The sequence below is a fragment of the Notamacropus eugenii genome, chromosome 3, assembly GCF_028372415.1.
Source record: "Notamacropus eugenii isolate mMacEug1 chromosome 3, mMacEug1.pri_v2, whole genome shotgun sequence".
NCBI lineage: Eukaryota > Metazoa > Chordata > Mammalia > Diprotodontia > Macropodidae > Notamacropus > Notamacropus eugenii.
The window spans coordinates 60,268,208-60,284,681 of NC_092874.1; the positions used below are offsets into that span (position 1 = coordinate 60,268,208).

Below are 16,474 nucleotides of genomic sequence, written 5' to 3' on the forward strand. Positions count from 1 at the left end.
TTGTTGGCAAAATTCTTGCTAGAGTCCTCCTTAATAGGCTGATCCTTCACCTGGAAGATGGTCATATACCTGAGACTCAGTGTGGCTTCAGAAAGGGCCATGGAACAGTCAATATGGTGTTTGCTGCCCAACAACTCCAGGAGAAATGCCAGGAGCAGAACAGAGGTCTGTACACAATGTTTGTAGATCTGACCAAGGTCTTTGACACTGTTAGTCATGAGGGCTTATAGAAAATTATATCAAAATTTGGTTGCCCAAAGAAGTTCATCAATATTGTACCAGGATGGCATGTTCACCTGGGTTCTGGATAATGGACAAAGCTCTTGCGCCTTCCCAGTCAACAAAGGAGTGAAACAGGGCTGTGTACTTGCTCCCATGCTATTTAGCATGATGTTTTCAGCCATGTTGACAAATGCTTTCAATGAGGATGAACACGGCATCAAGGTCAACTCCTGTACTGATGGCAAGTTCTTCAACTTGAAAAGGCTACAACCCAAGACCCAAAGTAGATGGAGGGTTGGTGCATGATTTTCTGTTTGCAGATGATTGTGCACTCAATACAGCCTCTGCGGTTGAGATGCAACAAAGTATGGATCAATTCTGTGCTGCCTGTGCTAATTTTGGCCCAGCAATTATCAAGAAAATACAGGTGCTCCATCAGTTGCCACCACACCATCCATATGTGGAACCATCAATTACAACAAATGGAGAAGTTTTGAATGCTGTGGATAAGTCCACTTACCTTGGTAGTGTACTTTCCAGGGATGTACACATTGCCAGTGAGGTTGACACACACATTGCCAGAGCTTAGCTCAGTGTTTGGGAGGCTCTGAGGAAAAGTTTGGGAGAGAAGAGGTATTAGACTGACTACCAAACTGAAGGTCTACAGAGCCATTGTGCTGACCTCATTGTTGTATGCCTGTGAAATATGAACAGTCTACCAACACCATGCCAGGAAACAGAATTGTTTCCATTTGAACTGTCTTAGGAAGATTCTGAGGATCACCTGGCAGGGTAAGGTACCAGACACTGAAGTCCTTGCTCCAGATGAACTGCCGAGTATTCAAACTATGCTTCAGAGAGCACAGCTCCGATGGGTGGACACGTTGTTCGAATGCCAAATGTATGCTTGCCAAAAAGACTATTTTATGGAGAACTTGCATGGGGCAGGCGATCACATGGTGGCCAGAAGAAACAATACAAGAACACTCTCAAGGTCTCTTTCAAGAACTTTGGCTTTGATTGTGCAACATGGGAGACACTGGCACAGGACCGTTCAGCATGGCATGCCCACATAAGAAAAGGTGCTGTGCTCTTTGAGCAAAGGAGAATTGAGACTGCACAAAGTAAATGCAGGATGCGCAAATTTGAGATATTCACCCCAAATATTCACATGGACTATCTGTGCCCAACCTGTGGTAGAGCATTCTGCGCTTGTATTGGTCTGATCAACCACAGTTGGACACACTGAAATTTCACTTTACAATGGTGATGTTATTTTGGTCCTCTTCGAGAACAAAGGATAACAACCAACCAATGTCATGAAGAGTACATGTCAAATAATGAACAGAATTAGGGCTCTAGAGGTCTGAGACAATGGAGATAATACAAATCAATGATTAAAAATGTATTTCAGTTCATGATTTTATTAATAATTGGGGTGAATCTAACTCAAGTGTATATATTTTTGGTATTCAGGGGAGGACATTTAGATAAATGATCAAAGCAGAGTCTTAGTTATCAAATTACATTCCCTGGAATTAATTTTTTTCCAGACCAGTAAACTGTACATGTGTCTTTCGTAAAAGAGATTCATCACAGAGAATATTTATCTTAGAAGTCTCGGAGTTAACATAGCCAGTCTTACTGACAAGGCTGGGTGGACAAAAAATTTGAAAATATTTTTCACAGACTATAAAGACTAGCATTTGACTTTAATATTTTATTTCAAGTTACCATATGCCTATCTTGGGTAAGGTACTAGGAGGTAGATGAAGGCCCATTTTTCACAGGGATTAGATATACATTGAGATGAATCAGGAGAATAAGTCATCTCTTCTGTTGTTCTAAAAATAATGAGGCATAGAACCTAAAAGCAACAATAGAAGTCAAGCATTAAACACATAAATAGATAGATGGATAGATATTGATTATGCACTTATTGTGTTGTAGGCACTCTGTGTTTAGTGATGACACCCTCCATGTACAAGCTACTCTGCAAGTCACTGAAAATACAAAGATAAATAATGAAAAACGGTCTCTGTTTTCAGATAACATATTTTTGTGGGGAAGTAGAACCTGCATACAGATCTTTGTCTATAGTTTATAGACTCTATTCTCTCCTTCTTGGTAAAAATTGAGATATTCAAACTTCTTAGATCACGTAGCACTTCTCTCATTCTTCATGACCTTTCAAAGACCAAGGACAGCAACTCAGAAAACACTTCTGCTCATTCTTTCAGGACCCTTGGATAGATCTCCTCCATTCCAGGTGACTTGAATTTTTTTCCAGGACAATTTGATGTTCTTTTGTCCTCTTCTCTAATCTTGGGCATTAACTCCATATTACTCAGGGTTTTAAGCTTAACAAAACAACAAATAGCAGACAGGAGATTGGAAACTTGAATCAAGGTCTTCTCACTCTAAATCAAACTCACTTTTCACTGCATCACTGATTTTGTTCACTTGTCACACAAGCAGATCACTTTTCAGTAACTGGGTACTTTTAATATTTTGTACCAATATAAAACCACAATTAGCTATTTTTGAAGGCAGGGTAAAGTGGACAGTGTGCACCATCAGCTGAAGTGGGTAAGGTGGAAGTCTTTTGGGGCACTGGAGACAGAAACCCTGACAGAGGAGATCATTGCCAAGGAGGCTCATATACATGATGGTGGGGAAGATCCAGCTTATTAACTAGTAACTTGTGGTTTTATCTAATTAATTTTGCAACCTAGATGTCAAACTCTGCTTTTTCTACATTGGTGCAATGTTGAAGGTGTTGTTTTTATCTTCTTAATTTGCCACTCTTTTGATTCAGACCATACTACATGTAACTTTGTTTTCATTCCTCCATCATCCACAAGGTATTTATTGCCTCTCAAAGGGTACCCAGATCCAGCATTTGAGTCTGAGTGAAACAAAGATCTCAGCTTTGTAATTTCATCTTTTTTTTCTTTAAGATGCCATGATTATGTAAGCCATCTATGGCAAGTAAAATGGACGAATGTGATTTAGAAGACTGACACATTAAAGTGAGAGCTTATTCTATGAAGAGCGACTTCAGGCTTGTCAAATGCTATTGATATATCAATACGAATTACATCAAGTGACTGAATGTGTCTTTCCTCTTAAAATATCAAATATTGTTAAGGTCATTTTTCTATGAATTTTATGACTCTTTGTCTCATAGCAGTCAATAATTAAAACAGTGGTTGCATAACAGATGGTGAACATCTGGTCTCACTTCACCTCTATATTTAAACCATTAACAAGAGTATCAAGCCCAAATACACTGAATAAATGTTGCAACTTAAATACATTTTAAACTTTTCCCCCTTCTGAATAGAATTAGTAAAATATAATTTTTAAGACTGGATCATTTGTGAGAGATATAAATGCAATGCATTGACCAGGTTTTATTTAAGCAAAAATTGCATTGTAGTCAGTTGAACCCAGGGTTTCCTGTAAGTGCCTGTTATTCCCATAAATTCAAGAGGTGAAATGATTTTGTAATTACTCTAATTGTCATTGGTTGGGATGGAGAAATTGATGAAAATACTACTTATATACCAAATGAAACATTTAGACAATGAGTTAAATAATGATATTAGTAAGAAGCGAGATGGAGTAGTAGGGTAAAGGACTGATCTAGATCTTCTAGATCTGTGACTTCTAGAAAATCCTTTAACTTCCCAGTATCCCAGGCAATTGAACAATTACACAAGAATTGTTGATTTGCACTAGCAGAAAGTGTTTCCATATGGGGTATTCTCCATACTAATGAATTTACAATTCCAGGCACCTCTTCCCATCTGTAAAACAAAACGGCATTAGGTAAATGGGACCAGAAAACACTAATGGCAACATTGATTTTTACAGATGTCAGCAAGAATACATATCTTTAGACAGGTATATAAGTAAAATAATGGACATTTAGATGAAGTATCAAAGGAATTTGTTTAGAACAGAGGATATTAACCATTTTGTGTGTGTCATGGCCCCCATTGACAGTCTGGTGAGACACTTTTTCAAAACAGTATTTTTAAATCCTGTACATACCATACACAGGATTACAAAAGGAACCAATTGGGGGACAGAGCTAAGATGGCAGAATAGAAAGATGGACCTGTAGAAGCTCCTGAACATAAGCCTTAAAATACCTGTAAAAATGACTCTAAACAAATTCTAGAGCAGCAAAAGTCACAAAACAACAGAGTAAAAGAGATTTCTAGCCCAAAGCAAACTGGAAGGCTGACAGGAAAGTTCTATCCCACTGTCATGGAACAAAGCACAGCCTGGCATGGGCCATGCTGCATGGCAAGGACAGGACCTGGAACAGGCTTCAGGGTGCCACAGGCAGCAGTAGTTACCAGATTGCTCAGCCTACAAATGCCAAAGACAACTTCAAAGGTCAGTGAGAAGCTCCTTCACCCAGGAGAAGGGAACGTGGTCTGGACCACTGGCAGCAGCCGCTACAGCAGCAGCATCCATTTTTGGAGCCCTCTGCCCAAAGCTCCTTGGGGAATTGAGTGGTTGATCTGAATCTCAGCCCTGATTGTAGCCCTGGGGTGAGGAGGAGCAGTGGCATGGTGGAGCTGGAGGCAGGTGTGGAGAGAGAATTCTACTAGCTGATTCTAGGCAGAAATGTTTTTGGTTGCTTCCAGACCAGTGTGCAGGCCAGGAGAGGAGTAAACTTCTCTCCCTTGATTGTACCACCTTAGAGGAACTAAGAACTTACAGGTCCCCAAAGTATACCCTCCTCTTCAGAAAGGATGCAAAAGTCAAGCAACTGACTGGAAAAATGCCAAAAAAAAGGGGAAAAAATAAGACTATAGAAGGTTGTTCTTGGTGAACAGGTGTTGGATGAGGAAGAACAATGCATACTCCCAGAGGCTTCTGCATTCCAAACCTCCAAAATAAATATGCAATGGTCTCAGGTCATGGAAGAGCTCAAAAAGGATTTTGAAAATCAATAAGAGATGTGGAGGAAAAAAATGGGAAGAGAAATGAGAGAGATGCAAGAAAATTATGAAAGGAGAGTCAACAGCTTGCTAAAGGAGACCAAACAAATGCTGAAGAAAATAACATCTTTAAAAACAGGCTAATTCAATTGGCAAAAGAGGTCCAAAAAGCCAATGAGGAGAAGAATGATTTCAAAACAGAATTAGCCAAATGGAAAAAGAGGTTCAAAAGATCACTGAAGAAAACAGTTCTTTAAAAATTAGAATGGAGCAGATGGAAGCTAATGACTTTGTGAGAAACCAAGAAATTACAAAACAAAACCAAAAGAATGAAAAAATAGAAGATAATATGAAATATATCATCGGGAAAAAAAAAAAAAACACTGACCTGTAAAATAGGTCCAAGAGAGATAATTTAAAAATTATGGGACTACCAGTCATAATCCAAAAAAAGAGCCTAAACATCATCTTTCATGAAATTATTAAAGAAAATGACCCTGATATTTTAGAACCAGAGGGTAAAATAAATATTGAAAGAATCCACCAGTCACCTCCTGAAAGAGATTTGAAAAGAGAAACTCCTAGGAATATTGCAGCAAAATTCCAGAGTTCTCAGGTCAAGGAAAAATATTGTAAACAGCTAGAAAAACACAATTTGAGTATTGTGGAAATACAATCAGGATAACACAAGATCTAGCAGCTTCTACATTAAGGGAGCGAAGGACTTGGAATATGATATTCCAGAAGTCAAAGGAACTAGGATTAAAACCAAGAATCAGCTACCCAGAAAAGCTGAATATAATACTTTAGGGTAAAAAATAGTCATTCAATGAAATAGAAGACTTCCAAGCATTCTTGATGAAAAGACCAGAAATGAATAGAAAATTTGACTTTCAAACACAAGAATCAAGAGAAGCATGAAAAGGTAAACAGGAAGAGAAATCCTAAGGGATTTTCTAAAGTTGACTGTTTACATTCCTATATGGAAAGATAATATGTGTAACTCTTAAGACTTTTCTCAGTATTTGGGTAGTTGGAGAGAGTATACATACATACACACACACACACACACACACACACACACACAGACACATATGCAAATATATAGACAGAGAGCACAGGGTGAGTTGAATAGGAAGGAAAAGGAATGATATCTAAAAAATAAAATTAAGTGGTGATAGAGGAATATATTGGGGGGAAAAGGGAGAAATGGAATGGGGCAAATTATCTCTCATAAAAGAAGCAAGAAAAAGCTTTTTCAATGTAGGAGGAAAGGGAGGAGATGAGAGGGGGAAAAGTGAAGCTTACTCTCTTCACGTTTCGCTTGAGAGAATAACACGCTCACTCAATTTGGTGTGAAAATCTATCTTACACTACAGGAAAGTAGGGGAGAAGGGAAAAGTGGGGTGGGGGATGATAGAAGGAAGGGCAAATGGAAGGAGGAAGTAACTAGAAGTAAACTCTTTTGGGGAGGGACAATGTCAAAAGAGAGAATAGAATAAGTGGGGGGCTGGATAGGATGGAGTGAAATATAGTTAGTCTTACACAGCATGACTATTATGGAAGTCTTTCGCATAACTACACATGTACAGCCTATATTGAATTGCTTGCCTTCTCAGTGGGGATGGGTGGGGAGGGAAAAAGGGAGAGAAGTTGGAACTCAAAGTTTTAGGAACGAATGTTGAGAATTGTTTTTGCATGCACCTGGGAAATAAGAAATGCAGGTAATGGGGTATTGAAATCTATCTTGGCCTACAAGAAAAGAGATGGGGATAAGGGAAGGGAGGGGTGAGATAGAAAGGAGGGCATTTTGAGGGAAGGGGTAATCAGAATGTAAGGCATTATCGGGTGGGGGACGGGAGAGATGGGGAGCTTTTTCTGCTCATCCCATTCACAAAGGTTTCCTCTCCTGCCATCCCTAATGACTTTTTTTGGCTTTCTGCTGCTCCCAAATCTATCTACTACTCAATTCTCCCAGTTTTGCAAGTTATTCTGTGATCACTTTTCCAGGAGGCCTGCCTTTCCAAGTCTATGCCTATCAAAGTTTGGTGAGGCCAGGGACTATGTCTACCATTTGCAACTCCCATTAACACTGTATATATTTAATATAGTTTACATAGTCTCTCCCCCATTGGAAAGATCCCCTTGAAGGCAGATCTGATTTTGCCTTTCTTTGTCTTCCTAGTGTTTGAGAGAAGTCCCTGGCACATCAGAATGTTGACCAACTTTAATGTATCCCCACTGGACTTCAGAATAATGTTTTGCCAAAAGTGAAGGTCCATACCTGGCAATTTGGCAAGAGGATTATAGAGTCTATTCCTAGAGCAATGGAGAATTTGGCAGGAAGATTTTGGGATCTGGTGAGATAATAGAGGTTTCAGTCAGGTGAGAAAGCATATAGTGAGGAAGGTTAGTGATCCACCAACCATATCCATAACTAGCAATTTTGGTTCCTCAGGTCAAGTCAAGTTTAAAGACAAATTCAGCTGAGAGGGACTATAAAGAAAAGCCCCTGTACAACTCCCTCTGCTTGGACATACTAGAAACACACTGCCCAGTCATTCAGAGAAGTTTGGGAGTGAATAGAGGTGGGTTGGGCAGGGGAGAACCTTACCTAGGGTATAGCCTAGCAGTGTGTGAGGTAATCACTTCACCTTGTAACCTCTTCAGTGTCTTATTTCTTTCTTACTGTGTGCTAAAATCAGTTGTTTCCACTGGTTGAAGAGAGGCAAGTGCCATATTTCAAGGCCTGGAAGGGAAATGCCAGCTGCACCACTTGCTTATAGCTCTGCTGCCAATAGAGGAGTTCTGCTAGTTCAGGGAGTAGGTAAACTGGGGCACAAAGTACAAGACCAATAAGAGGATAGTTGCCAACTCTGAAATTTCAATTTGAAAAATAAAATGGAATTTTTTGCTATAAAATGAGGTAGAGAAAGCACTTTGAAAATTTGAAATTATTATGCAAAGATAAGGCATTGTTATTTTAGCAGCTCCTTTAACTCTGCAAACCACTCATAACAGCAGAGGTTAGATGAACATGAGTGTATGAGTAAGCAAGTTTCCTGTGACAAAGTCACCCCCACATAGCATTTCTCTGCTTTGCTACGGTCAGTACCATGTAGAGTGCAGAAAAGAAATGACTTTCCCCAAAGAATAATGTAGAGTCCTAATATGTCACATAGACATGTTCTAAATAAGCACTTTGGACATAATCCTATAGCAGAAAGACTACCCTGTTATAATTATCCACTCAGGCATATGAAGTGAATGAAGTCTTCCAGGACAGCAGGGGACCATTGAGTAAATTTTTTTCAGAGCATTGAAGGGTAGCCTAGGAGAGTCCTTTCACATTTTACTGTAAAGGAATAGTTCACTTTGAGGGAGCCCCCTTTTGTTTTTCATCATAAGCATAACCCCAGAAATAAAGAATAATGTAAATGTTTCCTTCTTGTTCTTGATAGTTTGCAATTAACTATATCCTCTATGATTTTTCTCTTTAGAGTGTCCAATAGGATATTGCAAAAATGGTGGAACTTGTATTATTGAGAAAAATATCCCCATCTGTCGGTAAGAACTATTTTCTAATTCTTTGCTTGTAATTGGAGTTTGCTTACTTTCAATAGACTGAAACAGAATATCAATGTACATGACTTTATACAGAGTACACTTACATATGGAGGGTCTTATCTGTACTCTTCTGAATTAGGATAAGAAAGATATGAATATGTTTTAAGATGAATATTAACTATATATCAATTTTTTTCCAACTTTCAAAAGTCTTTAGGTGGAAAGTGGCCTTTTATAATAACATTCACCATTTCCTGTATTTTATATTATTTATGATATATTAATATGCATTCTCATAAAAATATTATGTTAATGGGATTTGGAAACAAAGTTTGCTAAAATCACCATTTCTTATTCAAGATGACTTTAGGATTTATTTTTTACTTTTCCTCCATTATTTCACCTTCCAAACCTTCATTTTCTGTCAACAAAAGGTAAAATGATTTCAGTAATGGGGGTCTTTTTTTTGTTTATGCAATAGCTGTTGATTACTAGCTAAAGCTAATATGCAGATAAGGAGAGAATTTGCATGTACAATAAGAGAACAAACAGAAACAGAACTTCAGTTTTCTTTGGGAAATTATACTGTTTATCAAAGGTATTTTGCATCTTTTTTTTCTAAGCCTTTGGAGAGTTATGTGAAAGTTTCATGAATGCCAGTGGAAATAATGCATATCCTAGGATATTGTTTTCTGTGGTTGTTTAATATAATAAATTTTCCCATAAAATTACTTTGCTTATTAGAAAATTGATTGCAGCTTGGGTCTTCTGGTATAACTTCCTTAGTTAAAACCAATCACACAAAGGTTTCCAGAATATAGTGTGCTATGAGTCATAGCCCTCTGGCAGTATTGAAACTGACATTATCTATGTGAATGTGTGATCCTCTTTCAAGGAAAGCAGTTATCCTTCAAAAAAATAAAGAAGCATATATGTATATATGTTAATATATGTATTATATTATAATATATCATGTTATATATTCTATATTATTATATAATATAAACATAATATGCAACATACATTATATATAATACATAATATATAATATGATAGTAACATGATAAGTATATATAACTAACATTTTTATAGTACTTTAAGTTTACAAAACATCTTACCTACATAATCTTTTTTTAGTCTTACAAAAATTATGTGGAGTAGATACTGCAGGTAATCTTATTCCCATTTTCAAATGGGCAAAGACTTAGAGATAAAATGACTTGATTGTGTTCACAATAACTCTCAGAGGATGTGTTTGAACTGAGGTCTTTGAAAATCTCAAGTTAAGCACTTTGGCCACAGCTCCATGCTAGATAAATATGCCTATATTATATCTGGATATTATGAAAGCCAATATTGCAGAGTAGATGGCATGCCAAATCTGAACTCTAATACTCATCATCTGTGTAAACAAGGACAATTCTTTTCATCTCTCTGAACTTCAGTTTCTTCATATGTAAAATGGGAAAAATTATTTCTGTAGCATCTACTGCATAGGGTTATTATATGGTTCAAATTATATACACATTTTGCAAAATGCACTTTTAAGACCTTCAAGTGTAGTGGAGATGTCAGGTATTGATTTGATTTAATTTAGTTAAAATTCTTAGAATTATGGATTAAAAACATCTTCTTTCAAATTCATCATGTAATTTTCTTCTAAAACAGAAAGATTCTTATCTTAATTATAGTTTAAAAATATAATTTATGTAATATTCCTTTAAAATGATTTTATTACAACATGTTGCTTGAAGGATTGACAAGATGTCTAATTTTGATTTGTAAACTCTCCTGACAAATTAAAGTAGATTCTTCTAGAATTTCAGTTCTTTATTTTGTGGAGACAAGCTTAAGGTTCTAGCCTTGCCCTTTCAACTTTTCTTCCCTATGCCAACAAAGTTTCAGAAATTTAAAATACTTCAGTTAACCCAAACTAACCTCAGTGAGATATTGTCATTCTTGGCTGTGTCCTCCTTGGCTCAATAGGAATTTCTTAAATGGCATTCAAAGGTTTTGGTCCCCAGTTTTCTGATATCTGTTGAAGATGGGGCAAAGAGAGGTAGGACATAAGGAAGAAAACTTACATGAATAAAATGTGGAAAGGAATCCACTAAGGGGAATTGACCCTCCTCTAAATATTATTTTTTATTTTCATGATAAGCAACCTCTCCAACATCAAATGACTTCATTTATCAACTACACAGATAATTATGTCTCCTTTGGAATCTGTCCTATCTACACTGTTAATGGGTCTTTGGAATAGCTATCATCAACAGTTAAATGCAATGCTGTCATTACAAAATGGAAAAATTGCACCACATAACCAAGTTAAAATGTGGTATCCTTAATGGAGTGCTGGAAGGAACCTTAGCAGTTATCTAATCCATTTTGCAGATGTAGAATGTGAGGCCTGATTAAGTAACTTGTCCAAGGTCACACAGGGAGGAAGGGGCAGGGCTGGGAGTGGAATTTAGGCCCTTTGACTTTGAATCCAATTCACTTTCCACTGTATTTTCCATCTAAGTTTAGAATCATAAGGTCTTTCCACCCATTTAACATTTTTTTGTAACTTTTGTGTTGTACTTTCTCCCCAAGATTTTGTTATATTACAAGGTCTTTCAAGATCTGAGCTTGAATAATCATTACAAGGATAAAGCTTTGGGTTTTGGGAGACTGGAAAAAGAGTAATAATGCTTACTCTTCTGAATTTTATGTGATATTTTATTTCTTCTTTGGCATAGCATACTATTGTATATTTTGTTCTTCCCCATATTTGGATTCTTCAAGCAAAGAATTTCTACTTAAAATCAATAGCTCAGGACTATTAAAAAAAATTAAAATGAAGCACCATAGCTCTATATGGATAAACTCATGACTCATCAAGTAAACAATTTTTAAACTAAAACTTATAAGCCATCACTGAAGTGTCGTATTTCTTGTTGTTATAATGCATGTTTGAAATACAGACTTCAGTTTTGAGATATGGCCGTGTAGTTAATTGCAAGAGTACACTTACTAGCATTTAATAAGTCTATTTACAGGATGTTCGCGTATCTTACTATTATATATTATGATAATAATTGCACAGTGGTGAGTCAATACCTGTTCTACTCTACAGTCTAGTGCATGAAATTGTACCAGTAACAGTGAAAAACTGAAGTTTCATAAATATCATCTATGGAGGAAAAGCCTCAATGGGGTTTCTTGAGTTTTCTTACTTATTTACTTCAAATATATTCATATTTGAAAAAATAACCTTTCCAAGGATCCATCACTATAGGGGAATGAAGAAAAACTAAAACAGGAAATTCCTTATGTGGGCTAACCATACCCAGTTCCTTCAAATGATCAGTCTTCATATCAAAGTAACTGTTTCTGTTTTACCTAGGAACCCTGAGGGTTTCCCCCTCCCAGTCTGATTTTTTGTTGTGATTCAAGAGGTCATCTCTTGAGTAACTACTTAAAGAAGTATATTCATTGAATGGGTATATCTCACTCAAAGTGAGAATGTGATAAGACCTTGACCTGATAGGACCAGGGTCTCACGTTGCATTCTGGGCCATCTCCTGTCATTGTGATGAATATCAGGTCACTGAACCCAGATGGCTCAGGAGAAGAAAGTGAGGTTGGTTACCTTGCATAACCATCCCTCACTCAAATCAAAGTCAACTGCAAGTCATATCATCATCTTGATGTCATGGTCCTCTTTGAGAATGAAGGACAGATACAACAACCACCTTCATAGCACATGAACTGAAGGTTCTTCACCACACTGTTTACTCACTTCTGGAAACTCTCCACCATAACCATATTCTTCATAACCTAACATGACTCAGTCAGAAACAATACTTTAGGTGAGGTCTGATAAGGCAAAATAGAGTGGGATTATCTCTTCCCTATTTCTAAAAGCTGGGGTAGCTAGATGGTGCAGTCGATAGAGTCTCAGGTCTGGAGTCAGAAAGACTTATCTTCCTGATTTCAAATTTGGCCTCAGATATTTACTATCTGTGTGACCCTGAGCAAACCATTTCACCCTGTTTGTCTCAGTTTCCCCATTTGTAAAATGAGTTGGAGAAGAAATGACAAATCACTCTAGTATCTTTGCCAAGATAAACCTTGTTGGGGTCACTAAGAGTCAGACATGACTGAAATGACTGACAATTTCTGAAAGCTATATTCTTTTAACATAGACTTCTGTGACCTTTTTGGATTGCACTTCACCCTGATGCCATGTTAGGATTGCAATCCTACTGCAATTGTTAAGATATATTTTTGGAATGTTACCTATCTAGCCATGCTTCTTATTTAGTACAAGCTTAATCTACCCTCCACATACTGTACCTTGCAATACTTGAAGACAGCTGGTATGCTTCCCCTTCCCCACAGAGACTATTCATGGCTGTCCCATTTTGTACTTGTCAAGTTAATTTTTTTTAATTAAAGTGAAAGACTGTGTAAAATCCTTCTTCCCTGAAGACAAATGAAAATGAAATGAGCACCTCCATCTCTCTCCTTCAACTCTATATTTCTATCATTTTGCATCTCTCATGATGAGAGATCACAAGTGCTTTTTCCATCTTGTGAGAACACCATGGTTTAAGAGGCAAAATGTCCACACCCTCTATCTCAAAAAGAATGGTTAGAGGAACAATATCATCCTCATCCTCATCCTCATCATCAATGACTAGCATTTACTTGATGCTAATGTTATATTATACTAACTTTATGCCATAAAGTTCCACACCATACTAACTGCTTCACAATTATTTTCTTATTTGATCCTCACAACAACCCTGGGAGATAGGTGCTATTATTTTCCTCATTTATATAGGAGAAAACTGAGGCAGACAGCAGTTAGATTACTTGGCCAGGGTCATATGACTAATAAATGTCTGAGGCCAGATTTGAACTCAGATCTTCCTGACTCCAGGCACACTGCTGAACTAAGTAGTTGGAATGGAATAGAATAAGATTTTAACTTTTTAGTCAATAGACTTTCTGCATTTACTTTATCAGGTTCGAATGAGATAATCTTTGCAAAACAATTCAGAAACAGAAAAGATTTTTATCTCTAGAACCCTAACTTTTGTCCTTCCCTTACCCTCAGATGTTCAGTTACCCACAGCACTCCCCAATCATCTTGCTAGTAGCTATGCCTATGTATTTTACTTAACTTTTGCTGCCCCTCAAACAGACAGACACTTTTCCATTTCTAAAACTATAATCCCATCACTACTATCATAGCTCTTGGAAAAGAAATGTCAGTCTCCACCTGACACCCAGTGACTTTCTAATCCAAACTATCCTGTTCTGGTCACCACTATCATTTACATGTTCTTCCCCCCTACCTTCTGCTTCATATTTGTATCCCCCAAAAGGACTATACTTATTGGCATATAGTAAGCACTTAGCAAAATGATTTTTTCATTCATTCATGTTAATGTTATGTATTCTGTTGATGTTCAATGTCATTTCAAAAGTTAGAAGAAATGTATTTTTATATTCACTCTGTATAACTTTAGGTATTGAATCAGAGCATCCCTACCTCTTTTCCACAAGAGATATACAGTTCCACTCTAAGAATGTATCAGCAAGCTCCCTAACATACCCAGGATGACCTGCTAGCACAGGCTCTTTGATCTGCTTTTCTAAAAGGAAAACAACTTTTGAGAGGTCAACAATCTACTTTAATTACATATACCAACAGAGAAAATACCAGCAGAGAAATAAAGACCAACAGACAGGGCTTCTAACTGTCTGATCACAAGCAATATATACATCACAGATCAACAGACAGATCCATCTGTCTGACCATTACATATATATATAGTTGCCAGAGAAAAAAAGCACCAACATCTGGGTTTTCAAAGTCAGTGGGCTCCTTAAGGGCTACCCAGAGTCTCAACCAACATGTGAACCTTCTTCCAAAGAGTAAGCACCAAAGCAAAACCTCACCTCAGAATACACACACACACACACACACACACACACACACACACACACACATACACACACATTCTCTCTGTCTCTGTCTCTGTCTCTGTCTCTGTCTCTCTCTCTCTCTCTCTCTCTCTCTCTCTCTCTCTCTCTCTCTCTGTCTCTCTCTCTCTCTTTCTGTTTTCAGAGCTTGAGGGCATCGCAGCCCTCATGACCCAGTGCCTCACTAGAAATTAACAACGGGTGTGGACCTTTCAACAAAACAAGCCTCCCCTAATCAAGCTTCTCTTAAAGGCTCCACCTAAGGCCTCTTAATGAGGGAAAGATCTTTAACTTCCATTGACATTACAAAGAATTATATGAGGATTCTACAGCAAAGAATAAATTATTTCCATCAAAAGAGAAGATTTATTGCTTTTATCAAATCAAAGTGTTTTTTTTTCTCCAAGAGCTTTTAAGCACAAAATGGTAGAGCAGTCCTTTTCTGAAAGCAATATCTTAATCGAAATGTTGACCTTTCATGACTCCCCTTACTTCCCTTCTTCTCCTAGGAATTCAAGTAAAAGTTCATGGTTTATTAACAGACCATCAATTTTTCCATACCTCCATATTTCCTCTTCCTTTCAATGATTGACTTTTTCAGTCTGTTTATTAAGCACCTACTGAGTACATAGTACTATTTAAATAGTTTTCATTCCTGTTACTATTCACTCTTTGAGTCACCCTTCTTCAGAGGGCTTACACCAGTCACATTCTCAAACACTGGCATCTCTTTAAGCACCAAACTTAGGAATGTATAAAATCTACCATTTTGTGTCATGAACTTAATCTTTCACTTAATAATTATCTTTAGAAGGGGATATTATTCTTCCTTTTTAACCTGACATAACCATTTGTGATATTCTAACAAACACTTGTACTTCAAATAAACCCGTCTTTCTTTTTTCCTAGTGGAACGTGTTTCTTAGAGGCAGGAAATATTTCATTTTTATACTGTCTTCTCAGTGTTGAGCAGGGAGCACAGCACATCATGAGTACATGAGAGACACTTGCTGAATTCATAGCTTAATTATGGTAAAAACGTTAGGGGGGAGAGAATGGGAGAGAGCGTGAGAGATGGAAAAGATAACTTTAGCACACATCTGTATGTATATGTGTGTACATATACACACATGCATATAAGCATACCTAATGTATTCTTTTAGGAGTATTTTTTGAAAGTATGTAGAGTTGGAAGGTAGTGGAAGGGAGAGCGAAAGAAAAATGCACTCTCGTACAGTTTATTTTACATTCCAAGTCTAATCTTTGAATGAAAAGAATACAGCCTACTTACTAGAAAGTAAATTGAACTATGGTGCAGTTTAGTGTGTATCCCTCAAAAATGTCTTCCTTCCTTCTCCCTCTCTTTCTTTCTGTTTCTCTCTTTTCTTCTTTCTCTCTCTCTCTCTCTCTCTCTCTCTCTCTCTCTCTCTCTCTCTCTCTCTCTCTCTCTTTTCTCTCTCTCTCATCTCTATTTAAGGGTAAAGATAGATTGCAGAGAAGATAGAGCTTAGGATTTTGGAATCAGGAAAACTGAATTCGAATCCTGCCTCAGACACATATTTGCTGTGTGATTCTAGGCAAATCATTTAGATTCTCTCAGTCTCAGTTTTCTCTTCTATAAAATGGGGATAACAAAGACCTCCCAAGGATGTTGTGATGCTATGATGAGATAACAAATCCAAAGTGCTTCCCAGAACTTACAGCACAACATAAATGTTGGCTATCATTCTTAAACTATTTTCCTC

General features: G+C 37.2%; 1 protein-coding gene across 4 annotated transcripts in view; it reads left to right on the top strand.

Annotated features, from left to right (window-relative positions):
- The window catches only part of MALRD1 (MAM and LDL receptor class A domain containing 1), a 1,140,778-nt gene that overhangs the window by 1,026,815 nt on the left and 97,489 nt on the right, over window positions 1–16,474 (top strand). For all 4 annotated transcript variants that reach the window (XR_011976660.1, XM_072651641.1, XM_072651639.1 and 1 more), the window contains one exon: window positions 8,684–8,750. Coding sequence is in view for 3 of the 4 variants with exons in the window: in XM_072651641.1 (XP_072507742.1) it covers window positions 8,684–8,750 (67 nt within the window). In the remaining variant the exon portion in view is untranslated. The remainder of the gene's footprint in view (window positions 1–8,683; window positions 8,751–16,474) is intronic.